At 38.9% G+C, this 26,254-nt stretch overlaps 1 protein-coding gene across 1 annotated transcript in view; it reads right to left on the bottom strand.

Moving 5' to 3' along the window:
- The window catches only part of TTLL5 (tubulin tyrosine ligase-like family member 5), a 320,186-nt gene that overhangs the window by 262,006 nt on the left and 31,926 nt on the right, over positions 1 to 26,254 (bottom strand). Inside the window, exons 7-12 of the mRNA XM_012656057.1 lie at positions 24,353 to 24,435; positions 17,239 to 17,308; positions 16,657 to 16,741; positions 7,630 to 7,731; positions 5,474 to 5,565; positions 4,594 to 4,701 (exon numbers count right to left, since the gene is read on the bottom strand). Of these exons, the coding sequence (XP_012511511.1) occupies positions 4,594 to 4,701; positions 5,474 to 5,565; positions 7,630 to 7,731; positions 16,657 to 16,741; positions 17,239 to 17,308; positions 24,353 to 24,435 (540 nt within the window). The remainder of the gene's footprint in view (positions 1 to 4,593; positions 4,702 to 5,473; positions 5,566 to 7,629; positions 7,732 to 16,656; positions 16,742 to 17,238; positions 17,309 to 24,352; positions 24,436 to 26,254) is intronic.

Here is a 26,254-nt window from a genome sequence, read left to right as displayed (position 1 = left end):
GAGCCATTTAAGAATTTTAGAAGATGTGAACAGATACACATTTTAGAAAGATATTACAACCTCTTCCTATATAATTTTAGATCCTGATTTATGTACCATCTTCTATTTACAGTCTCAACAATTCCCTTTGTTTACTGCCCCTTAAGTACAGACTCATTATGATTGATAATCCATTAAAGAGATCAAGAATTATAATGTCTAATTATAAAAACAATAAAAAATGATTTTTATTGAGTACAAACTTAGGGGCCAGATATTGTGCCAAGTGCTTTCTTTGCAGGCAGCATCTCATTTGATCTTCATGGTACTCTTAGGAGGTACATACCATCATTACTGCTGTTTTATAGTTGAGAAAACGAGATTCGAGTAAACTGCTGAAAATTACCAAACTAGGTAGGGGTGCAAATGAGTTTCAAACTAAAGCTGTCAGGCTCTAAAGCCCATATTCTTTATTTTCCTGTTATCCTGCCTTCTAAGTAAGCCATGGCTCTTACATCCTTGCTCTTTGTATTACTCCATGCCATGTTTAAATCATCCTCCCCATTAATGACCCTAGTGTGTTTTACTAAAAAGCCTAACACCTGCTGAAAACCTATGTTACTTTGCCGACATTCACATATGCAATCACTACCCAGCTCAAATCCATGTGGAAAGCAAATGTACACAGGCTCCCTCAGTGCCACAGGCACAGCTAGTGGGTCAGTAGGTAACAGGTTTCCTGACCCAGTGGTTGTGAACTGCTTATTACTCCTTCTTTGTGCAATCAGGGAGCTGGGGGTGGAGTAGAAAAGGAAGGGAGGAGGAAGAGAAAGAGGAGAAAGCAGGGAAGGAGAGGGAGAAGGAGAGGAGGAGGGGGAGAAACCCACTAGAAAGGAGACTAAAACAAAAAGGAGGAATCATCGGAAAATGGGAGAAAGCACATACTGGTACCAGCCAGAGCTTCTTGGAAGAGTTCCAAGTCTGGCTGCCAAAGAGCTCTGGAATATATTTGTTAAAGCTGGATTCCTGTACAGTCCGTTTGCAGACTTTTTCTGACTGCACTCTGACAGAAAGAGCCACGCTTTAGTTCCAATCCCTGCTTCCCACACAGAAAGCTAGCTACTCCTCAGGGGTAATTTCCAGCTAAGCTCAATACTGGTCTCTTAGTAGGCTCTTCATATGCTATATGAGCTTAGAGAGAAATAAAAGGCCATCATATACCTCTTACTCCTACAGAATCACTAAGTCTCTCTACCCCAAAATCCCACCCCAACTTCCCAGGACCCTCTTCACAAAACATGTTAAGCTTCTTGAGTCTCCTTACCAAAACAACTGCTGCGATGAGGAACAAAGGTTTTGCAGGCTGTAGCAATAGCTAGTTCAGCAGAGATTATAGTCTTAATGATCAGGTCTTCTACATGGGCCATTAATGCTGCAAAAAAAAAAGTAAAAATGAGGGAAGAAATACTAAAATGCATAGATTAATAGGACTGGATTCTAGGTCACAATATAATTATGAAAGCAGGTGTGCTCATTCAAAAAAGCCTCTGTATGGCAGTCTCCTGAATGCATGCTGCCAGGGCAGGCATTATCTGTGAACAGGCCAACACAGTCAAGGACATAGGTGCCAGGGGATACACCCAGGTGGCCTCCTATAACAATAGAAAAGCAGAGAATGGGACAGGAGTCTTACTTTCCTCCTCATGCTTCCCCTATTACCCTTTCCCTTGTGAACTGAGAGAGTCTCTTCTCGGACACAGTTTCCCCTTCTGCTCAAGGCTCAGCAATGGTGTCCACTTTGATTCTAAGCCCTGTACCCAAACTCTGCTCACTCTCCAACTCAGCCACATGAATGAGAGCGATTAACTTAGAAAAATCTGAACTCAGGGCCAATACAGAGACAGGCAATTAAGCACACAAAATCCCAGGGCTCACAGGAAGTGGAATTAGAACCACAAAAGCCAAGAAGGCAGTCAACAACTTAAAAAACTCCAGATGCACTCAGTTTATTAAAATTGAACACAAGTAGGGAGGGAGAAAGGAGACCCATGGCTGATGAAATGGACTTAGGGGGTATTTCACTGAGTCAGAGAAAGTCACTGCTTTCTTTCACATCAGAACATTCTATTGTCATTAAGTTCAATAAATTCCTCAGCTTCCAAAAGGCAATCAGGTTATAAAACAAAATAGAAAAGGAAACATTCAGAAAAGCTTTTATAATTAACTATACAGAACAAAGATTTTTACACCAAGGGCTACCAGAAATTATTTTCATATAAGAGCCAAGTAGATGCAGAAAAGAAACTTTTAACTTTTGTTTTAATCTAATAAGGTTTTAGAAGTTGGAGTTATGTTCCTAGTCCCCTCATCCCCATCCTCAAACAATCTGCAGTAATTCTAAGCTCTTAGTCCTTACCCAGATCCACTGGGAAGCCTTCTGTCAGGCCACCAAAAGGCAACTAAACCAAGTACCAATCATTCATTCAACAAACATTTCTTGAACATGTTCTAAGAGCAAAACACGCTGCCATGCATGGGAATGGTGAAATACTGTCCACCAGGAGCTTCCAGTCCAGTAGAGGAGACAGAAACATAAATGGATTCCAGATGACATGCAGACACTACTGCAGAGTTATGAACAGAGTGCTGAGGGTAGAGGGTGAGGGAGGCTAACTATGACAGGCAGAGTTAGGAAAAACATCACCAAAGAAGTGATACTTGATTTTGTCTCAAAAGATGTCAGTAATCTACTAGGTCAAGTAACATGAGAAAAGCATTTCAAATGCAGGATAAAATAGGTGCAAATGCAAAGGGTGAGAAAAGGACCTGGGAGGTCCAGGGAAATGGTGAAAGGTATAGTTTGGCAGAATAGGGTGAGATGGGAAGGGAGGACACAGTGACTATTGAGAATTCAAGAAAATAAGCTCAGAGACTACTACTGGGGAAGTATGTGTATAAACAAAACATCACAATGCAACAGGAAAAGAATATTATAAAACAAGGACGGAAGAGCATGAGGAAGCAGTCGCAACAGGGTACTTTGTTAGGCAAGACTTCCTAGAAGAGACAATGTGTTGCTGAGTCTTAGAAAAGAAACAGGAGCATGCAAGGCAGACAGAGGAGAGTTTTCTACCCAAACAGCAGAAATGACATAAAGGCACAAAAGCACAGAGTGCTCAGATGTACAGTAATGTATAATTAGATTATAAAGTATAAGATGGAAACAGAATTCTAGGAAATTCAGTTAGGAACAAATCCTTAGAAGCCTTGAAGGTTGTATCAAGTTTCCATTATACTATTCAAGTCTAGGGAGCCATTTAAGAATTTTAGAAGATGTGAACAGATACACATTTTAGAAAGATATTACAACCTCTTCCTATATAATTTTAGATCCTGATTTATGTACCATCTTCTATTTACAGTCTCAACAATTCCCTTTGTTTACTGCCCCTTAAGTACAGACTCATTATGATTGATAATCCATTAAAGAGATCAAGAATTATAATGTCTAATTATAAAAACAATAAAAAATGATTTTTATTGAGTACAAACTTAGGGGCCAGATATTGTGCCAAGTGCTTTCTTTGCAGGCAGCATCTCATTTGATCTTCATGGTACTCTTAGGAGGTACATACCATCATTACTGCTGTTTTATAGTTGAGAAAACGAGATTCGAGTAAACTGCTGAAAATTACCAAACTAGGTAGGGGTGCAAATGAGTTTCAAACTAAAGCTGTCAGGCTCTAAAGCCCATATTCTTTATTTTCCTGTTATCCTGCCTTCTAAGTAAGCCATGGCTCTTACATCCTTGCTCTTTGTATTACTCCATGCCATGTTTAAATCATCCTCCCCATTAATGACCCTAGTGTGTTTTACTAAAAAGCCTAACACCTGCTGAAAACCTATGTTACTTTGCCGACATTCACATATGCAATCACTACCCAGCTCAAATCCATGTGGAAAGCAAATGTACACAGGCTCCCTCAGTGCCACAGGCACAGCTAGTGGGTCAGTAGGTAACAGGTTTCCTGACCCAGTGGTTGTGAACTGCTTATTACTCCTTCTTTGTGCAATCAGGGAGCTGGGGGTGGAGTAGAAAAGGAAGGGAGGAGGAAGAGAAAGAGGAGAAAGCAGGGAAGGAGAGGGAGAAGGAGAGGAGGAGGGGGAGAAACCCACTAGGAAAGGAGACTAAAACAAAAAGGAGGAATCATCGGAAAATGGGAGAAAGCACATACTGGTACCAGCCAGAGCTTCTTGGAAGAGTTCCAAGTCTGGCTGCCAAAGAGCTCTGGAATATATTTGTTAAAGCTGGATTCCTGTACAGTCCGTTTGCAGACTTTTTCTGACTGCACTCTGACAGAAAGAGCCACGCTTTAGTTCCAATCCCTGCTTCCCACACAGAAAGCTAGCTACTCCTCAGGGGTAATTTCCAGCTAAGCTCAATACTGGTCTCTTAGTAGGCTCTTCATATGCTATATGAGCTTAGAGAGAAATAAAAGGCCATCATATACCTCTTACTCCTATAGAATCACTAAGTCTCTCTACCCCAAAATCCCACCCCAACTTCCCAGGACCCTCTTCACAAAACATGTTAAGCTTCTTGAGTCTCCTTACCAAAACAACTGCTGCGATGAGGAACAAAGGTTTTGCAGGCTGTAGCAATAGCTAGTTCAGCAGAGATTATAGTCTTAATGATCAGGTCTTCTACATGGGCCATTAATGCTGCAAAAAAAAAGTAAAAATGAGGGAAGAAATACTAAAATGCATAGATTAATAGGACTGGATTCTAGGTCACAATATAATTATGAAAGCAGGTGTGCTCATTCAAAAAAGCCTCTGTATGGCAGTCTCCTGAATGCATGCTGCCAGGGCAGGCATTATCTGTGAACAGGCCAACACAGTCAAGGACATAGGTGCCAAGGGATACACCCAGGTGGCCTCCTATAACAATAGAAAAGCAGAGAATGGGGCAGGAGTCTTACTTTCCTCCTCATGCTTCCCCTATTACCCTTTCCCTTGTGAACTGAGAGAGTCTCTTCTCGGACACAGTTTCCCCTTCTGCTCAAGGCTCAGCAATGGTGTCCACTTTGATTCTAAGCCCTGTACCCAAACTCTGCTCACTCTCCAACTCAGCCACATGAATGAGAGCGATTAACTTAGAAAAATCTGAACTCAGGGCCAATACAGAGACAGGCAATTTGTTACATAAAAAGCTGACAGTGTCTTAGTTAGCAGTTCAACATTCAAGAAGAAGAATTCTCCAAGTATTAAAGGAAAAACTTATGCCTTCCAAACTAGAAATAAGAAAAGGGATTTTGGGAGTCATGGAAAGCCTGCTCCCCAGTTGGTAAACTACAGGAAAATGTAACACCAAGAAAAATCATCTCACTGGATGTCTCAGCAACACTATCAGAGTTAGAGAGAATGATCCTGGCAAGAGACAACGATAAAGTTAAAGAAGAATAGTTAAGAAGGAAAAAAGCCTGGTACTCACCAGTTGTGTCTCTGCCTTCTTGTTTCAGGTACCTAAGCATAGCACTCATGCTCCATTTATTCCCATAATCTTCCACTTCTGGATCATCACAACTAAAACAAATTCATGAATCAAGGTCACATGTACAACTATGCCTGGCTATAGAAACAACATTCTTTACAAACAGCCTTCTTGTCCTTTTAAAAGTCTTTAGAAAAGCATTCACTTTGCTGATTCCACTCACTCACTTTTTTCTTGGTCCTTTTTGTCATGTATCCCTTTGTACCAATTTCTTCAATAGAAATGATAATGCATATAGTTTGCCTTATTGAAGAGGGTAGAGAAGAAGAAGGCAAATTCTTCCTTAACCAAACAATGGTGCATCAATCATGAAAGAGTGGAAGAAATGTGTGAAAGAATGTAAACTAATTTAACAATGGTTATAATAATTAACAGATAGAAAAGCTTGAGCATACAGACCTAGTCTTTGGAGGTGAATGTCACATGAGTCCACAAAACCACCTCTGTTGTCATTTTTTGACCAGAATAGAGTTGGGATGGGCTAGTGAGCTAATCTAGTGCAGCATTTTAATAACCTAACTCAGCATGGAATTGCTTTAGTAGCTGAAGCAAGCTCCCGCCTCTCTGATACCTTTTGAGGTATCACTGAAGGGAGAACACATTGGAGTGACAGGAAGAGTGATGAGGTATACCACTGCTATAGCAGCAGAATGGCAAATGGTGCAGCCTCCCACGAATGCTGGAAGAGTCCTACAATCTGGAACTTATGTTTTACAGCTGCTGCCCCCTCATTCCCTCCCACTATTCCACCCTCCACCATTGCACCTTTGCTCATCTTCCAAAGTGAAGGCACGATATCCTCAATCAATTCAAACGCTGGTCACAGCATACACAGTGAAACCTATATAACTTCGGCAACTATTCCATCACTTCCAGATTCTTCTTTCTTTCTTTCCTTGGACCTGCTAGGCACCTATTTTTAGTCTGAGTAGAAAGTAGCTGTTTGGGTCTCTTTTTTACTTTTCCATTTTCTGGCAAAATTATTGGGATGAAAGAAAACAGAGCAAGAAGAATATTTCCACACAGCTGGGCTGGTACTCCCTTCCACTAAATCCTTTTCTGAGATGGCCTCATTTCTTTTTTTCTCTAATTTTTTTCCTAACTTTTTTCCCCCTGATCATACAAGTATTCGTTTTAGAAATATTTAGAAAATCCGTAACAGTACAGAGAAGAAAATAAAAATCACCTACCTACAATCCCACCCACCATAGTTAAGCACAGTTAACATTTCAGTATTACTTCTAATCTTTTTGTTCTCTCCCCTCAGCAAAAATAAATAGCTTTATTAATAGATACCTGATATATTCAAGCAAGAAATTAAGACACATGTACTGTCTAGTAACCTGCTTTTTCCCCCAACAATATCCTTTTTATTTATTTATTTTTTTTAAGAGACAGAGTCTTGCTCTGTCACTCAGGCTGGAGTGCAGTGGCATGAGCATAGCTAACCGTAGCCTTGAACTCCTGGGCTCAAGCGATCCTCTGGCCTCAGCCTCCCAAGTAGCTAGGACTTCAGGCGCATACCACCATGCCCAGCTAATTTGTTTTTATTTTTTATAGAGATGGGGTCTCACTATGTTGCCTAGGCTGGTCTCAAACTCCTGGCCTCAAGCAATCCTCTCACCTTGGCCTCCCAAAGTGCTGGGATTATAGGCATGAGCCACCACGCCTGGCCCATCCTTTATCTCTTGAGGTTAAGTTCCTAGAAATAGAATTGCTGGGTCAAAGGGAATAAATATTTTTAAAGCTTTTGATATGTTTTGCCAAATGCTAAAATGACCTCATTCTTGACTTTTAAAAAGTTCCATATGCCTATTAAATTCCCACCCCTAAGTCAAGTGAGGGAAGACAATGAGGAAGACACAGCTTGTGAAGGCATATTTTGGTAGAGAAAGGTGACCTATACCTGGGAGAGCAATGGAGAAGCAGCAGCAGATACACCTCAAAACTGTTACACGACTCTTGACAGCTTGCGAGATATGTTACATGGACATAAAAGTAAAGCTATCCTTCAGTGCAGCATGATAATTTTCCACCTCTACAACACCCACATCTGAGAATGACTTCTCTGACTCTGGCTCAGACACGGCCTGTACCTGACATAGTCTCCACTCTTCTTATTCACACTGTAGTTTGTCAGATGCATGAACTGGTTCCGAATGTTCTTGGCTCCTTGATCATATCGCACAGTTGCAAACCTGATAGAAAAGACACAGGTTAAATGCCAGGAACAGGTTTTCAAGGAAATAGAGGCTAGAACTGAGGATCTGTGAGGTAACAATAATAAAAGAGGGTGACATCATTATCTAACAAATACTGAATGCCTACTAAGTGCCAACTCCCATGCTAAGTGCTTTATATATATTATCACATTTAATTCAATCCTTAAAGCAATCCTATGAAGTAGGTAATATTATATCTAATTTTTAAAATAAATGTGAAAACTAAATGTGACCCAGAAAGATTAAGTAACTTGCCCAAGATCACACTTGGGCACACTCCAAAACCCATGCTCTTAACCACACGATGCTGCTTCTCTTATATACAAAATTATACCAATAGGAAGAATGAAAATTGAAAACATAGCTATTCACGACCCTTGAAATTGTGTGTAGAATGTTGTCAATGATTGGACTTTAGCTGAGAAATATCCACTGAGTACCCACACAGTGCCCAATACTATAGCATTCAATGAAAAAAAATGAAGACAAAAGAAAAAAATATAGAGAGCATAGCAATATAAAGACTTAGAGCTCATACCCATAGAAAGAATAGAACTAAATCTATAATACCCATTTAAAAAGAACAATAACAGCATTGACGGCAGACAAAGCAGAACAGCATAGTGCAAGAGACTAATTCTTGAATTTGGAAGGAGGATTAAACATGGAGCCCACTGAAAACAGGGTAGCAATTTGATATCCTGGACTACTGTCAGAAGACCAAAGTATAAAATATATGTGCCTCTGATGGAAGTTACCAAGAAAAGAGAAAACTTTCCATCAGTGTTCAAATATCAACAAAAGGACACTCAAGGCGAATGGTTATGGTAAATATGAATCCCTGTTTACATACCACTATAACCATATCACCCTTCACTATACTGGTTTTCCCAAGAGGCATATCCAAGTGTGTGAAAAAAAACTGGAAGGCCACAAGTTTATTTTTATATGATTTACAAATTATTTACATATGCTTACCCAGACTATGAAGTCAACATGAATTTTTACCACATTAAAGGTCAGTACTTAAAATTTTTCCTCTTCTCTATTTCTTCTCACCCACCCACTATCTCCGTTCACTAATTCCCTGTACCAGAAATACACAAGAGCCAAAGAAAGAAAAGTTAAAAAACAAAAAAACATAAAACAAAAACCCAGATACACAAACATTAAGCCAGGAAAAGGATGTGGACAAAAAGAAAATGTTGACCAGGCTAAAGGACAAGAGCTTCATGAGCACTATGTCTATGCTAAAGAAGGACCTCAGATTTTCTAGAAACTTCCAGCAGTTATCACTTAACTTCTAGCCATGTCAATCCCTGGTGAGTAAACCTGGCCTACACATCCCAATCTTCCTCTTACAGAGATTCTCCAAACAAGTGGAAGTCAGTCATTTTCTGAATTCTTGTAAAATGCAAAAGGGGCCCTTGCTGGCCCCACAGAGGCTGCCTGGCTCAACCAGACATTACCTCACAGTGACATACCTCCTGCCATCCTCTCCCCCAGAAGAATAACGAGTTAGAGGGAGAGGGAAGGTTCTGTTTCAGAGAAAGCAGCTTTCACTGTACCTAACTATGAGTACCTGATCTAACTTGGTCAACATGAAAAGCCTGACAAAGTCTGTGGTGAGCTGGAATCTGGTACCCAACACATCTGTCATTCCTATACTCCTTTTTTCAAGACGGCTGCACCTCCCAAAAAATTCACTTTTTTTCTTCTTAATCTTCCTTTTCACTGGAGCATTTTATTCTGAACTTCAGCAAGGACAAGATTACTAATGTCATAGATTGGACTTCTACAGAGTATAAGGAGCAGTAGAAAGTAAGAATTAAAAGGGTAAAAAAAAAAAAATAACTTAAGCTTAAAGAAAAAGTTTCCCCACAGAGTAAAAGTGCTGCACTCTGTATTTCACTTAGTCCTATAGGGAAGACAGAAAACCATGCAGAGGAACGGCAGGCACGTGTGCTCCTATTTCCTCCTAAATCAGTAAGATCCTATGGGGCTCACTAAAACCCATATTAAATAAGCCATAATCATCTCTGATCACCATTTTCTTTTTATTGTCTAGATCAGAGGTCACACTAATCTTGGATTTGGCCTACTACTCAAGTTCTGATTAACCTACAAAAGTTTTTTATTTTGTTTTGTTTTTCTTTTAAACTTGAATTACTTGACCAACATTTAAAAATCAGACTTTCCTTCTAGCAGCCCTTCCTTCTTGCACCCCGGGCCCACGTGTGGAAGATGGTGAATGGGGGGAGAAGGCAGCCCAGAGGCAGTGCAAGGAAGTTATCCAAGCAGGGTGGTTGCCCCGTAGGGGTCTAAATCCACACAGTAAGGACATCTGAGTAGGACAGTGCCCCAGCAGGATCAGGAGATTGGCTACACACAAGAGAACTGAGTAAATTAATAAATATGTTAAAGACATTGGGGGCCAGATTTCTCACTATTGGAGAAAAGAGAGAAAAACATGAAAAGGGAAAAAGGTAGAATGTACTCTGTAGTTCTGAACTAGAATTGGAGGTACTAGTATGAACTCCTGCTTTTCAATACACAGAGATATAGAAATATAGATGTAAATGTGTACATATGTACACATATATCTATTTCCTAAGTCTGTCAATTGGGTGGACCTGAGAATAGAGATGCCCCAGAGCAGTGGGAATATCTAGCACCCAGATATTGATTTCTAAATACTACTCTCTGTTAAAAAGCAACCAGTACTCCTTGGAGAAATGGTTGATTCCAGGAATAGGTCATAGAAAGAACACGATGAACCTGAAACATCTTGTGCTCAAAGAATGATGGGGACATGTCAAAAGAACACAAAAGCCAGATTAAAGGGTCTCCCATTGGTCGAATCTGGGACAATTTAAGCATCAAAGTAAATCATGATAGTAAAGGATTACAATCCATTACATAAAATAAGAATCCCTGTAGAAAAATCATCATTTGGCAACCATTATAGCAATAATTCATTTTGGCAAGAATATCAATAGGTATTAAAATTATTGGGTGAAATGGGATGAAGAATGAAATTTTATATGATTTCAAAGTATCTCTTCATAAAATACTCATTAATTACAAAGGGAAAGAAAAAGTAACTTTACAATGAAAGAATCTGGTAGATACCAACCTTAATCAAATGGTCAAACATCACTTAATAGTTATGTACCATCAGATGTAACACAATGAGAAGAACTAGCACCACTTCTGTGGTATTGTAGCCCAAAATGTATAACCTGGGTCTGATCATGAGAAAATATAAGACAAATCCAAATAGAGGGAAAATCTAAAATGACTGGCCTGTAATCTTTAAAAATGCTGAGGTCATGAAAGTCAAGGAACTGTTCCAGACAGAAGGAGATTAAAAAGACATGACAACTAAACATAACATGTGATCCTTTATTGGATCCTTTTGTTATAAAGAACATTATTAGGATAACTGGCACAATTTGAAGGGGCTATCTACATGTAGGGTAAAAGGCAGTTCTTTATACTACTTTTACAGCTTTTCTATAAGTTCAAAATGGTTTCAAAATTGAAAGTCTAAAAAAATTGGTAAGTTTCATAATAAAAATCTAGATGTTCAAGGATCCTTAACAAACCAGATCTGGCAATAACAATATCAATGACTTGCTGGCACTGAATAGTAAATGTCTTTAGGTGAGACATAGGCTTTTCCATTCTCCACCTGGCCAACTTCCTTCAGTGAATGTACTTGTGAGCATTTAGGTTTGTGACCTTTAATTTAGACCTTTACACACCATCAGATTTCATCCTATTTAGGTTTGAAAGCTTCAGCACAATTTCTTTATAACAACAACCTAAAAGAAATAACTCTTTGCTAGGTATTCTAGGACTAAGTTTACAATATAGTCACATGTCACTTAATAGCAGGAATATGTTCTAAAAAATATGTGGTTAGCAGATTTCATTGTTGTGTGAACATCACAGAGTATACTTACACAAATCTAGATGGTATAATCTATTGCACAACTAGGCTATATGGTAGAGCCTATCACTCCTAGGCTACAAACCTGTATAGCATGTTACTGTATGAATACTGTAGGCAACTGGAACACATTCGTAAATATTTGTGTATCTAAACATATCTAAATATAGAAAAGGTAATGCACTATGCTATGATGTTATGAAGGCTACAGAATCACTAGCCAATAAGAATTTTTTAGCTCCCTTATAATTTTATGGGACCACCATCATATATGTGGGTCCATCACTGACTGAAACATTGTTACGAGTGCATGACTGTACTTATCCTTACACTGATATTTACATGATGGATTGAATCTTGATCCTCCCTCTTAATGAGATCAAGATTTAGGAAAGCTCTCACAGACAGATCTTTAATTTAAGAGAAAAGGGGGGAACCTTACTTTCTTTGCTAAATTTGAAAGCCTGGGTACTATTTCACAGCCTACTGATGAATATACAACTATGTGCCCTTTCTTTTTTCCCCATAGTGAAAACAATATGGATTGTCTTTATTCTGGCAATATTTTTATTCTGACAAATTCTTATTATCAAAAGACACACCTTTTTGCTTTCTAATGTTTCTAAGAATCAAGACAATGGTAATAATTTGTCTAAAAGTCTTGAGTGTCTGTGTGACAAAAGGATTCCATTGTTAGGCATATGGCAGGTACTTGATAAGAATTAACTGAAATTGCACTGAAGTTGCTCATGCCAAGATCTTTTCTAATAGGATCAAAAGGAGGAGAAAAGCACAAAGAGTTAGTGGGATCTTTTAAACTCTCTTCCCCTATTCAAAAACCATTTTGTTCTTCTAAGAGTATGACACCACACATTCTTATGGTGAGGGTCATATATAGTCTAGATGCGGGACACTTAAACCCCTCCTTTTGTTGGTTACATTTTCTAACAAACATTCACTACAAATGTACAAAGAAAAGAGAAGGCCAGCCCTGAGGAGACCCTGGCTGTGGCAACGAAGTTATCTTTCAGCAGGTGTAGCCATTTTGAGCCACAGAGGCCTGGACGATGAAGAGACAGCACCTCAGGCAGCCTTGCCAGGAGCCACTGGGTTTCATCCTGGCCTGACCCAGAAAAATCTTATGGAAGAGAACAAGAGGCCCAAGAGCTCTCTGATCTGCTGTCAACCAGCTGCAGCCCGGAGACTGCCAAAGTGCTGCAGTGACTAGGCAGCGCCCTACAGAGCCGTCTGGGAGGGGATTACCAGCCTGATCCCCTGTCTTTAGAGCCAGAAATGACTCAAACTTCACAAATAGCAAAGGCCTGCCAGGGAGTGTGACAATGAGCACTGGAAAGGGTTTTCTCCCCCTTGTTGGTGTCTCTTCTCCCCACTTGCTGCTGTGGCAGATTCTGGACAGTGTGCAGCCTGTGAGGTAATCTGAATTCCTTGGCAACCAACAAGTACCTGAATTCTTTCAAAACCACAGGAATCCAGCAGAGAAAAGGTAAATATCCCTGCGGAGCCAGTGTTAATTAGCAAGGAAGGCTACTGAAGAAGGAACTGGGGGTGGGGAGAAAGGGAGAGGCATTAGAAATGCTTTGGGGTCTTTTCTGACTTTTCACTGAGTAATATGGCTGGGCAGAAAAAAAGGCAGTTCTGACAGGACCTTCTCAGTGTCCTCCCTTCCCACCTCCACAGCGTGGTGGACGAATCTCTCAGTTCCCTGGGGAGGCACTCTCATGTCCCCCAGGTTGCGAGTGCCACCTCTCTTTGGCTCTCTGACTACATATTTGCTTTCAACTCAATTTTGTTTTAATTATTTTAAACTTTTTATTTTTCCTGTTTGAGTGAAAATTTGACTATTAGCTTCGTTTCAAAAAGGGCTTTGTCAAATCATTTAAACCGAATATTGGGTCTACCTACAGTTATAAAATCCAGGACAAAATCTTTTTGGATTCACCTCTAACAGGAAAAAGAATCTACACCATTTTGGTAGAGAATAGCACCCCTCTCTGGAAACTGAGTGTCCCCTGCTGGTACAAAACAGCAATTCAAAAGCAGGATGGACCCTCTGAGGTGCTACTAGAAGAATCACAAAACAATGGACCCAAATACCAGAAAGAGAATTTCATTTTAATGCCTCTTCAATATTTTATCCACATATAAGAAAACAGTTGAGAATTCTCCTACTTCCTATGTTATAATAATAAAACAAAGACAACTGAAAAATCAATCTATAAAGAAACTAGGGTCTTTTTCTTTAGTAAGTTTAAGAAGATAAAAAATTTAAACAAAATAACTTATTTCACAAAACTGCTTCATGAAATGAACTTAATCTTTCTGTCACCTTGCATTAATCTGAGATCCAAAACAGAAGTGATACGGTGTAAGAGCCTTCCTTTCTGAAGAAGAAAACTAATTACATTTGCCTACACTTCCATCTCTTTAGGAAAGATGGTTTTCCTTGTTGAGCCTCAAAGTACAATGACCTAGGGATCTCATCCCAGACTGAGTATCTCAGTTATGTCCACATAGCATGTGACTCAAGATTACTGCAAGGTGCAGATCTGGAGATGCTACAGACTATTGCTGAATGTAATGACACAGTTATGAGGATTAAAAAAAAGCAGGTGAATGCCAAGACACATAGTGAGCAAAGACACAAGAACTCAGGCACATTGACATTACTGCACAGAACAATGTACCTTCACAGGACTCCAGCAAATAATCCATCATACTGCTTATGTATCATCTTTTTGTAAAGCTTTGATAAAGCTTTTACGTTCACCTTATTTTCAGAAGAACCTAACCAAAGCCCTGAAAACTTATGTTGTTTTTTGGTTCAATTTGGTCTGACATTTTAAAAACCTGTTTTCCTAATTATTTTGAGAAAGAGCATCTATTGATTTTTATATATATATATATATATATATATATATATTATTTATTTATTTATTTTCACTTTCTGCTGGAAACAAAAGAGGAAGGTTACTCAATTCAGTGGATTCTGACTTCCAACACACAACCAATAGCTAAAGTGCTTGTGTATCTGTAGTAACTAAAATAAACATTGGTACTGCTCTCATTTTGTGCTCTGAACCATGAAGGTCTTAAAACTATGCCAAATTTTACCCACAGGGAGAGCTATTAATATTGTGGGTGAAATATCTTTGAAATATTAAGCAAAACATACTGGTGTGGTATCCTTGACAAACACTGAAGCATAACCTTGATATCTTTTCTCTATTCGCAAAGTCCAATTTGTGTCAGGACATAATTAGTTCCCTAGCAGAACACAGGAGACGAGTAGAGGTGAGGATGAGTGGAGGAAGGAGAATGGAGAAGCTTATAATATTGAAGAGGAAAAGCTCAGAAGTCTCAAATTACAAAACTGAAAATCCTCAGCGCCTTGCATACCTAAGCAGAAGTTAGTGGTATATTTTATCTTCATTTTGTTCTGGATAACATAGGGACTAGGCTTTTATACCTAGTCTTGTATATCTATACTTGAAAGTATGAGTGCACATGCATCTACAAACCCATAGAGAATTTCTTTCCTATAAAAACCTGATTAGAACTAGTAGTCAGTTCCTGTTCAGATGCCTGGTCCAGCCCTTTATTCAATAACTGGGACATGTTTTAGTTCTCCCCAATCTCAATTTCCAAGGAAGAAGAGGCCAGAACTAGGGAGTTTAGGTAGCCCTCAATGTTCCCAGGCTCAAATTCATAAATCTTAGTTAAGAATACGACAGAGCTTATAAATGCTGTCACTGCCACCTAGAGGCGAAGTCAAGACAGCTCAACCAGCTAGAAGCTTTTAGTCCATTCTCACTCTGATTCTAGGTCAAAGGATATATCAAAAAAAAGTATACAAAATAATTAAAATACTATTCTAAAATAATAGTTGTCAGAGTAAAATAATATTTTCCAAAGTACCTATACCTAAATAGGTAGCCTTCTTTTATCCATGGTATTTCCCATCTTCAAACTACATTTTCTAATATACAGAAAAATACACAGACCATATTTTTTAGCTTGTCATGACTGCTCACAGATGCAAACCGCCTCCAAAATTGCTATGCTCTATAACAACAAATCCATTATGCATAAAAAAACTTCAGGACAAACTATTTGATTAAAATAAAATTGGTTTTGTGGGGGAAAGAACACAAGCATAGCAAAGTGACATACTTATTTTAAACAATTCAAGGGTGTACAAAAACCACTGTCACCTGTAGATATGGAAAACAAAATTTCAAATTATTACAACGTGAATTTAATCTTGTAAGTCACATTACCTTCAAACTTAAAAAGCACCTCAAGAAAAAGAGAACAATGTATATATAACTTGAATGTTAAAAATAAAAGCATCTAATACCCCCTAAACATGAGAGGAAATAAAACAGTTCTCATCTTGAGCTCTGGAGTCAGATCCATGAGTTCAAATCTCCAGTCCACCACCAAGCAGCTGAAAGATCTCAGAAAAGTGAGTTAAAGTTCCCTCACCTCTTTAAGTCTCAGTTTCCTCAACTGCAAAAATGCATCAACTATAAGGTAGTTGTGAGGATTAAAATAAATGCCTAGTATATAACAGGTAAATAAATGTGGGATTTTGTTTTTCTTTCTAGATCTATTCTGAAGAAAAATGGCAAATTATCTTAATACCCTAGGGTCGTCATAACAATTGTCATTGCATGAAAATACCATGTGATCCTGGATCCCTGCTGGGAAAGGTATGTGTTTACATATACTTATATGTGTGGACATGCAAGTGAGAATGTAGACTAGTAAGACTGATTTCAGTAATCTGAAGTCCATCTGCATATATATTTTATTTTCTTAAGATGAACATAACAGAAAGAAACAGTCTGATCTTAATAAACTGTTTAGCGGGTCCAGTCTAATATACCCACTCCACCCCTCTACCCAAAAACAAAGTCTCTTACCTAGCCAATCCTTCTTCATAGAGATAGATGACAAGAGGATCATAGGAAGTCACGAGCACATAGAGGCGCAAGTCAAACTTGAAATCTAGAAAAAAAGTTTGGATTTTTACAAAAAACTAAGTTCCTTTGTTTTCTGTAATAGAATCAACAGGACAATATAACCAAGAAATATGAAAGAAACAACATTCCTCCTCTCCATATGAAAAACATACTGCCCACATACCTTACATTTTGAGCATAACTAATAATTTATATAATTGTACTATACATGCATAGTACATTATGCTATTATATATATAATGTGTTTAACGCATGTATATAGTTCAATTTTATATATACTGCATAGTTTGCATACATATGTACGAATTATTGTATAACCTATAAAGCACTTTCTCTTATATTATCTCAATTCATCTTCAAAATAATTCCATGAGGTAGGTATGGAACAAGCCTCATCTCTGGAGCCACAGGTGCTAAGAATTTCACACTAGCTTAATAAAGACTTACTAAAGAAGACTATGAAAAGGTTAAAAAGTATAGCAAGATCTAGTCCAATTTCATCAAGGGCCTAACACAACTCACCATCTATGAGCAGGGGGTTGTTAATGTAACGGGAGACCAGGATGTTCTCTTCCAGGGAAATCTGGTTTGGCTATTGAGTAAAGAGAAAGAATGAAAACGTAGAAATGCAAAGGAATCCTAATTTATAATAAGGGAGCAAAGTTCTTAACCTTTTAAGAAATGATAATATAGAAAACTAAAACTCTAGGAAAAGTTTCCCTCCAAGGTACCCATATATTCAATAGGCTACATAATACATCAATTCCATAAATTCTGTGGGTATCTAATTACAGTGGGGGAAAAATAAATTTACACAGCACCTCTCACATAATTAATACGGCCTAAACAGCTTTAAACATTTACATACATGATATTTAATAGTTATATGCCAAGAAAATAAGAGCAACATAAAAAATAAAAACTTGCTTTCTCCCAAATGTAAACTATGATGGAAATTTAAAAATACTACCACTATTCTTAAATGAAGGTTTTCATTAAGTTGTTTAGCAAACTTACAGATCCACAATGGATCCTAGCATTTCCTCTGTGAAACAAAATGGACATTTGATTGATTCTCTTAAGGGCACTTCCTAAGTAACTGTATGCAAAGACTGAATTAAATCTTTTAAAGATTTCTTCAATAATCTAGCGGGTGGGAGGGGGGAGGAAGAGGTGGGTAAATTCACATCTAATGGGTACAGTGCACACTATTATATGGATGATAGACACACTTACAACTTTGACTCAAACTGTACAAAAGCAATTCATATATCCAAAACATTTGTACCCCTAGAATATTCTAAAATTTAAAAAAAAGACTTCTTCAATAAAAAAGTTATTTATCCAATAAATAGTGAGTACGTTGGACACTATACAAGGCACTTGGGATACAGTAATGAAGAAAATAGACACAATCTCTGCCCTCATAGAACTTAAGATTTAGTAGCCCCTATCCCCAGAGAGTTTAATATTTAGGTAGAGGGACAGCAAAATATATATAATAATTTACAAGAACACAAAACAGCATATCCACAAATACAAGATGTCAGGTTGCAAAGTCAAATGCAAACCAGTCAGGTGGGCCAGTTGGGGAAAGCTTGTCCTGGACGAGTAGGTGCAGAAGTGAGTGTTGGAAGCTATCAAGCACATGTGGAGAGGAAAGGAGGCCATCATGAGAAGGGGGCATGTGCAAAGTCCAGTCAAAAGGAGGGTAGACAGATTCATAGACGTAGGGCTAATAGACTGAACTGAGAAATAATAAAGGCATGGTAAGACAGCAAGGAGGGAGTGACCCCACTGGCAAAGGGATCTGCGCAAGGGATCTGGCAAGGGAAGTTTATTTTTAACATGGTGGGAAGCAGGAAGTTATTACGGGCTCTAGATTAAGGAAACAGTAAGATTAAAGTATCTGAAATAGAACAACTCCATGTTTGATTAGATTAAGACAGAGCAATCAGTTGAAAGTCAGCACAATCCATGTAGGACAAAAGGGTCCCACAAAAGGGCAGTGGTAATGATAATAATTATGATGATAATAGCTACAGAAGCAGCAACAGAAATAACTATGAACATTTGCAGAAACAATTAAAATTTAATAAATATACAGAACATTTCTATGTGCCAAGCACTGTTCTAGTGTATATCACAGAATTATTTCACTTAACCCTTACCCAACCCTGGGCGGCAGGTATATCACTATCCACATTTTACAGACGAAAAGAGAATCAGAGAGGGTTAGGGACCTGCTCAAAGTCACAGAGCTAATAAGCAACAGAGCAGCACTGGAACCCAGGCAGTCTGCCTCAGAGACTTAACTTTTAAGCACTATTCATACCTCTCCCCAGTACTCTGCCCCCAAATTCAAAAGTTTGTCTTTGTAATAATGCATTTCCTACCCCACATACAATTGTTCATAAAATAAAAATAATTTTGTGACCCATAACATTATACACAACCACAATGAGCAACTCCAGAGTCAGAATAGTAAGATTCCCCTCTCATTTCCCACTCTTCCTATCTCCAAGTCAGAACACAGCTCTCACCGCCCATCTCTATGCATCATATGGACACAATGACACCAGTACTGATTCATCCCTAACAAACTTAATCACCCATACCACTTCCTGAATCCCTTACATTTCTTGATCGGTTTCTCACAAGCACTAACTCCATTTTGAACCAGCTTAGTAAGAACTGAGGCAATCATTATATAGCTGTGTTCTAAACCTAAAATTAAACAACCACAGCTCTCTCCCTACTGAGTAACATCTATAGGCTACAAGAGATACAAATCCACTCAACTTTCCTCCAAACCAGAAAATAAACTGGTAGTGGTCTTTCACTCCATGACACACCTACTGCCCAGGCCCATATCCTCTCTTCCCTTCCTCACTGTACACATTTATCTTCTGAGTTACTAAACTTAACATAAACCCTTACATTGTTTAGGTAACTTTAATATTTGTTCTATTGTCTTTACCTCTCCTTTCTATCTGCATTGGGAATTAAACCGTAAGCTTATAGAAGAAAAAGATGGTTCTGGTATACAGTTTCTTTGCATAGTATTATACACTGAACGGCAACTAATGAAAGCATTTTTATATCTTCAAGCCTGTTTCATCAATCCCCCATTAACTCATTGCCTCCCAAAGTATGCTAAAGCAGGAATCTGAATTGTTGAGAAAATTGGAAACACATCCATTTTTCTTACTGGACCTTAAGATTAAAGCTCATGGTATCTGTTAAGTCATTGTGAAGAAGAATGATACAGAGGTTAAGAGTATGTACTCTGGAATAAGCTAGACTTGAGTTACAACCTGGACTCTACCACTTACTAAGGAAGTATTTAATAATAACTACTTTATAGGGTTTGTATAAAGATTAAATGAGATTATATTTGGAAGGCACAGTGGTAGGCACATGTTAAATGCTCAGTAAATATCACTTATCATTATTGCTGCAAACTTAATAGTATCTATGTGATTCTAATTTCTAAGTTCCACAGCTTGACAGCATTCATTACTGCATGCCACATGCCATCCTACTCAAGAGCAGGGCACTGAGTTGTAAGAGAGATAGGTAAGAATTAGGAGAATTTCTCAAAAGGTTTTAAGGAGTGACAGCACCTGGTCCACAGTAGGCACTCCCTAAATATTTGTTAAGTAATGAGAAAAACAGAGAGGACCTAAGATAAAAATATATAAACAAATAGAAGAGAGTACAGAACTATATTCACAAGTCTAGGAGTGAATAGAGTGACCTAACACTCTCCCAATATGTCAAAATCTCAGGGAATATATTAGTACTGTTTTTACCATGGATAATGTGTGAGACAAGGATGACAAAAATCTGATTTCCATAATCAAATTCACACCTTAATCAGGAAACACCAGGTCTTTGCCCTCCTCGATTTGAATGTATTAAATTGGGAAAATATGGCATTTAGTCATGGTTACTGAAGGAACTGGAGCAAACACCACTTTGTTCCTTTATACTATACCTCTAGAGATAAAGAGTACATCATTAAGACACCATGTTAGCCAACCAACCAAGATGCTTCCATCTGCAGGAGTCCACAATTCTCTCTTTAGCATTACATAAAAGCAATGCTCTTTCTATCCTTTATCCTGTTCTCGGAATGGTAAAAGTTGCTATTTGCAGATATTTTCCAAAAGGTTATGACTATTCTAGGGAAGTTTTAATAAGAGGCCCTCTCACTCCAGTGGGAAGACAGGGAGAGATGTTTTCATTTGGCCCTCACAACTAACTCCAACCCCCCTGCCAAATCCCTCACCGGCCCCCATTAGTCCTGCTCACAGACCCTCCCCCCTTAGCACTCCCTCTCTCTCCCCCACAAATCTAAAAGAAAAGCAGGCAGCAGCCTTGGAAAGAGTTACTTCATCCAGTTGGCTAATGGGTCACATATTCCATGGGAAAGGATCCAGGTATGGAAAAGAAGGGATGGTTAGGCCTTCTGTGTAAGGAGAAAGAGGAGTATTAACAACATGGTTTGTAGGTCTGGGTAAAAGGTGATAAAATTCCAGTTTGGGGGTGAAATGGGAATATTTTCCCATTATGTCCACATGCTGCCAGCTCCCCTCATGCCTGCTGGCATCTTCCCAGGCTTCTGTCTGGCACCTCCACTAAATACCTACAAGAATCAGACTCATTCCAAAGCTTCGCAAAGGGGGAGGGGGAAGGCAAAAGGTTTTGCCAAGTGCTTTGATCTATGCAGGGGGTCTCAAGGGATTCAGCCCAGAGAGAGGTGGGAGGAAGGAAAAGACGATTACATACCCTGCCAAACACATTCTCTAAAGACATGTCACCCCCTTTGAGACTCGGTATCCAGTGAAGACTTAGGGCACAGGGTTCTCAGCCCTACCAGAGAAAGTTTAACTTTTGTATTCTTTATGATGCTAGCTTTAAAATAACAAATCACTAGGGCAAAAGAGCATTCCAAAAGAAAAAAAGTCCCAGATGAGCTGGGAATAGATCCTGTTCTTTTTGACTCACGTCTAAGAAAATAAAAGGCAAATTTGTACCACAGTTGACTTTCAATAGCAATTTCATTTGGCAGCTAAAACCCAAACCCAAACTAGTGCCGTCTATGAGATTCAAACAACACTGGAGCTCCTGGCACAGAACTGAAGGAAAAGCTATTGGAGAGGAGCTTTCACGCCAAGGTCACAGCAGAGACAAGAAAAGAGAGAGCCAAGGCAAATGACCAGGCCTTATGTCACATGAGACTCAGGGTTAAAGGACTCCAGAGTGACCCAGGCCAGGTAACGGAACTTGTAGCTTGGATGTGGAACTGTAGTAGTTGTTCTATCAAAATCAGATCCTATATTTATTAGCATGAAAGATCTAGCCATCACTGTATAGTTTCAGCACAGACTGAATTTAAGGATTTTTCAATGTGAAAGATTCCTCAGAAAGTTAGTTTCTGCACATAGAGGAAATAGCTCAATGTGAAAAGGTAACTAGGGAATTTAAGATGGAGCATTGGCCATACATACAACACATCTACCTTCCCCGCTACCCTTTCCTTCCAGAGTTCCACTGGAAGGACAGAAAAGGATATTTTCAAACGAATGAAATGAAAACAAGGCTAGAAAAAAGTAAAAGGAGCCAGAACAGACCAAACGTTTAAGGAAATCCTAAAAGATAGAAAGCAGATGGGCTCATGTTGAGAGGAAACCCCAGGCCAAAATACGAGAAGTGAGAGTGATCTTCCCAAGGAGGCCCCTGCAAAGTTCCAAGCTGGTAGTCAACAAACATGAAGACTGGGGTGGGCCAAGGAACAAGAATCAGATAATTAATTAACAAACAGCATTTTGCCATCATTCAGCAGCGATGCCAGCAGACGTGTGGGTATAGGGATCCGACAGAGAAGAGTGGAATTTGAGGCCTCTCTAACCCCAACAGATATAAAAAGGAAAAGAGAGGAAAGGTAGTTCTGCCCAAGAGGAAAATCACCAAAATCTTCCTCTACATTCGCAATAAGGCCCATTCTATTTTGGCAAGGTGGAAGGGACATACTCCTCACACGTGTTGTGACCCACATCCACCTAAAGCACAGCGTGACAGTCAATGCGCTTTGCCCTTACACAAAACTCTCAGTCATCCTCCTCCACAGAAAGGCTACAAGGGAAAGAGTCCTATACAACCGTAGGAAAGACCCATGCCAGCTACCAATTTCAATCAGCCCAGTCTTTTGTTCATAAATATGTCCCAATACTTAAGGATCATCAAAACTGAGAAAATCCTATGGCAGGAAAAAAGACAATCCCAATAAAACTGAAAAACAGAAGAAAACTTTATAAAAATTTCAACTAGTAACTTCAGAAAGACAGGCAGGCAAACTGCATCCACTAAGCAACAACACGGTGCTATTCACAAATAAAAATAAAAATGAAGTAAATCAGAAAATAAGAGTTTCCAGAAACCAAAATATGATATCCAATATAAAAATACAGTAGATGAATGAATAACAAAATGGGTAGAGCTCAAACTAGTGATCCAGAAGATAAAGACGAGGAAAGGACAAAGAATTTAAAAATGAGAGAAAAGTTAACATGAAGGGAAAGACCAAGAATTCCTTAGAAAGGAGTTATAAAAGCAGAGACAAAGATAATAAGAGGATAATTTTCCCTGAACTGAAGAAAAACTCTAGTTTCCAGGCTGAAAGGGCCCACCAAATGTTCAAGACGAAGAATGAAAAAAAGGTTTAAGGTGAACCTAAACACTGGTTAAATTTCAGAATCCTGATGCTATAAAGTCTGTTTCTATTGAGTTTAAATTTTCTATTCAATTTATAGATAAAACAGTGAAATTGAATCATAGTTATTGAAGAGAAATGTAAATTTTTAAAATATAAAAATAAAAACTAATCAAACTTAGAGATGGGAATGTGGAAGGGAGGGTAGGATGTGATGTGAGCTCAACAAATATCAAATTGAGAATTAACAAATACAATGTAAAGTCAAGAAGAGAAAAAAATAAATCAACTATATTAAGTTACTAAGTGTTGTAAGTCTAAGGAGTGAAATGAGTTGGAATTTTTTTTACTCCATATATGTATTCAATTTAAAACAACTTTTAATGAGAATTTTGCAAAGAATCAAGATATTGATGGCTTTTGAAAAAAAGAAAGAGAAGAACAGACAGAAGGAAGAAGAAATGGAGGAAGGGAAGGGGAAAGCAGCAGCAGCGAGGATGCCAAATTAATGTTAATCTGCTTAATAACCTTGAGAGCAGGAACCCAAAGTTCTGCTGACAGTAGAAGCTAAACATATATGCTACCAATTAATGCTTAGTGCTGAGGAATTAATTAGCAAGGCAATATGCTGAAAGCAGAAAAGGTACCTCTTTTCTGCTGACACAAAAGGCTGTCCCCCAAAATTTCATGAAGTGACTTATTAAACTATGGACTAACTGTTGGAGCAGGAGGAAGTTCCTGCCAGTAAGGTGAACAGCAGCCAACACATATCTACCCTTAAGTCACTACTGAATGTAGATTTCAGAAGGGCACATCTGCTCTTAATGAAACGGAACCATATTAGTTAGTATCCAGGACAAAGAGTGAGGGAGAAAAAAACAAGTAAGGAAAGAGGTTTGCCATCAGCTGCGTACTTACGTTGTTGATCAGGTAGACGCCCCGCCCCCTAGAAGAAGCCACTGGTTTTACTATCCAAGGTCCCCGGTCCTTTGAATATGAATCTGCTCAAAATATTGGGAGATAAAAAAGGGGAGAAACAGAGAGATAAAATAAACATGTTTATTGTCTCAACTTTCAATAATGGTTTTCTAATCAGGGACCCCAAAAATCTTCCAAATTTCTAAGTGTAGGGCAGCAGCTAAAATTAGCATTTTGGACTAGCCTTAAAAAATGAAAATGAGCTGGGCACAGTGGCTCACGCCTGCAATTCTAGCACTCTGGGAAGCGGAGGCAGGAGGATCACTTGAGGTCAGGAGTTCAAGACCAGCCTGAGCAAGAGTGAGACCCTGTCTCTACTAAAAATAGAAAAAATTAGCCAGGCGTGGTGGCGTGCCTGTTGTCCCAGCTACTTGGGAGGCTGAGGCAGGAGGATTGCTTGAACCCAGGAATTTGAGGCTGCAGTGAGTTACAAAGATGCCCCTGCACTCTACGCAGGGTGACAGAGTGAGACTCTGTCTCAAAAAACAACAACAACAACAAAAAAAATGGGAGGTAGGGAATGAGGTGGCAGGAGGGTAGAAGGGAGACAGGAATAAGGAGGAAAAGAAAGAGGAGGAGAAGAAAAGAGGACAGCAAAATTCCTTACATAATTATTTCTCCCGCCATTTCCCCTCTTTCTTGAATGAGATGATAAAAACAAAATAAGGCAAACATCTGGATGTGAGTCTATTAACTGTCACAAAAGACCTTCATGAATCTTTGACATTCTCATCTGTTAACTAAAGGACCTCCAGCAAACAGTGACAATGTTAAGTCAAAAGCTAGATCTCCCAACATGGTTACTTTCCTTAAGTAATTCCTTAGAGCTTTTAAGAAAAAAATGCCTTAAATCGAGCAATGTGCAAGTGGAGAGGAAGGACAATAATTTACAAGTAATTAAATGGTATCATCTGCTTCTGCTCCTTTCCCGAATTCAATACCTTTGGATTGTGAGGACAGAAAGCAGACAACTGATACTAAGACTTCCAAAGGCTTGTAAGTGGTCTGGGGAAAGCGGATGGCTCTGTCTTCCACTTAGGGAATGTCAGAAGTTGGGGGAGAAGCAGGGACAGAGGACTCAGTGCTGCTGAGTTCTCACATCCCTGACAGGAGAGAGGTTAACTAGTCCTTACTCTCAACTCTGCCGCTTTCACTTTTGATGAAATACCTTAGGTAGCAATAGTGGTTACTGCTTCAAAGTACGAGGGGAAAAAATGGAAGATGAAAAAAGATTTACTTTTTCTTGATATTTTTCTTCTCTGAAAGAAGAGAAACAGGGAAGGAATAGGTAAGTGTGGGGAAATAAGTAAATACAATGTTTCTGAACAGGTCTCAGAATTGCCTAGGTTGCTGTGCATCATGATATTAGCACCATTTCATCTAGAATAAGCAACATAAACCTAATAAAGTTCCCTATAGTTCATGTTTCTCTGGTTTGAGTTATTAAGAGGCAAGTACTTCCACCTGTGTGCTAATCCACCTACCCTCTTCCCCCAGATAAGTACACAAACTTCCCTCCACCCTGCATCTGGGCCTACACCAGGCATGCCTTCAGGAGGAACAAGCTTGGCTCGGCTCCTCTCCCCCAAGACTTGCCAGCAACTACTGCCTCTTTTTCTTTCCTTTCCCTCTGATATGAGCCAAATAGTCTCTTCAAGGCCTCCCAACAGGAACTTGACTTTGTCAGTGCCACAAACCATTTCACCAGGAGGAAAAAAAGATCTCTTTGTTCACTCTCCCCCTTCTTCCCCTGCCTTCTCCCTTGATGCAGAATTAACAGAATTAGAAAAATTCAACATGCCACACAGAATTTAAAACTCTACAAGCAATTCTACTTCCAGA

This window comes from Propithecus coquereli, unplaced genomic scaffold (genome assembly GCF_000956105.1).
Source record: "Propithecus coquereli isolate 6110/MARCELLA unplaced genomic scaffold, Pcoq_1.0 Scaffold5, whole genome shotgun sequence".
NCBI lineage: Eukaryota > Metazoa > Chordata > Mammalia > Primates > Indriidae > Propithecus > Propithecus coquereli.
The sequence above is the reverse complement of the archived record's forward strand: the minus strand, read 5'-3'. Positions and strand labels throughout refer to the sequence as shown.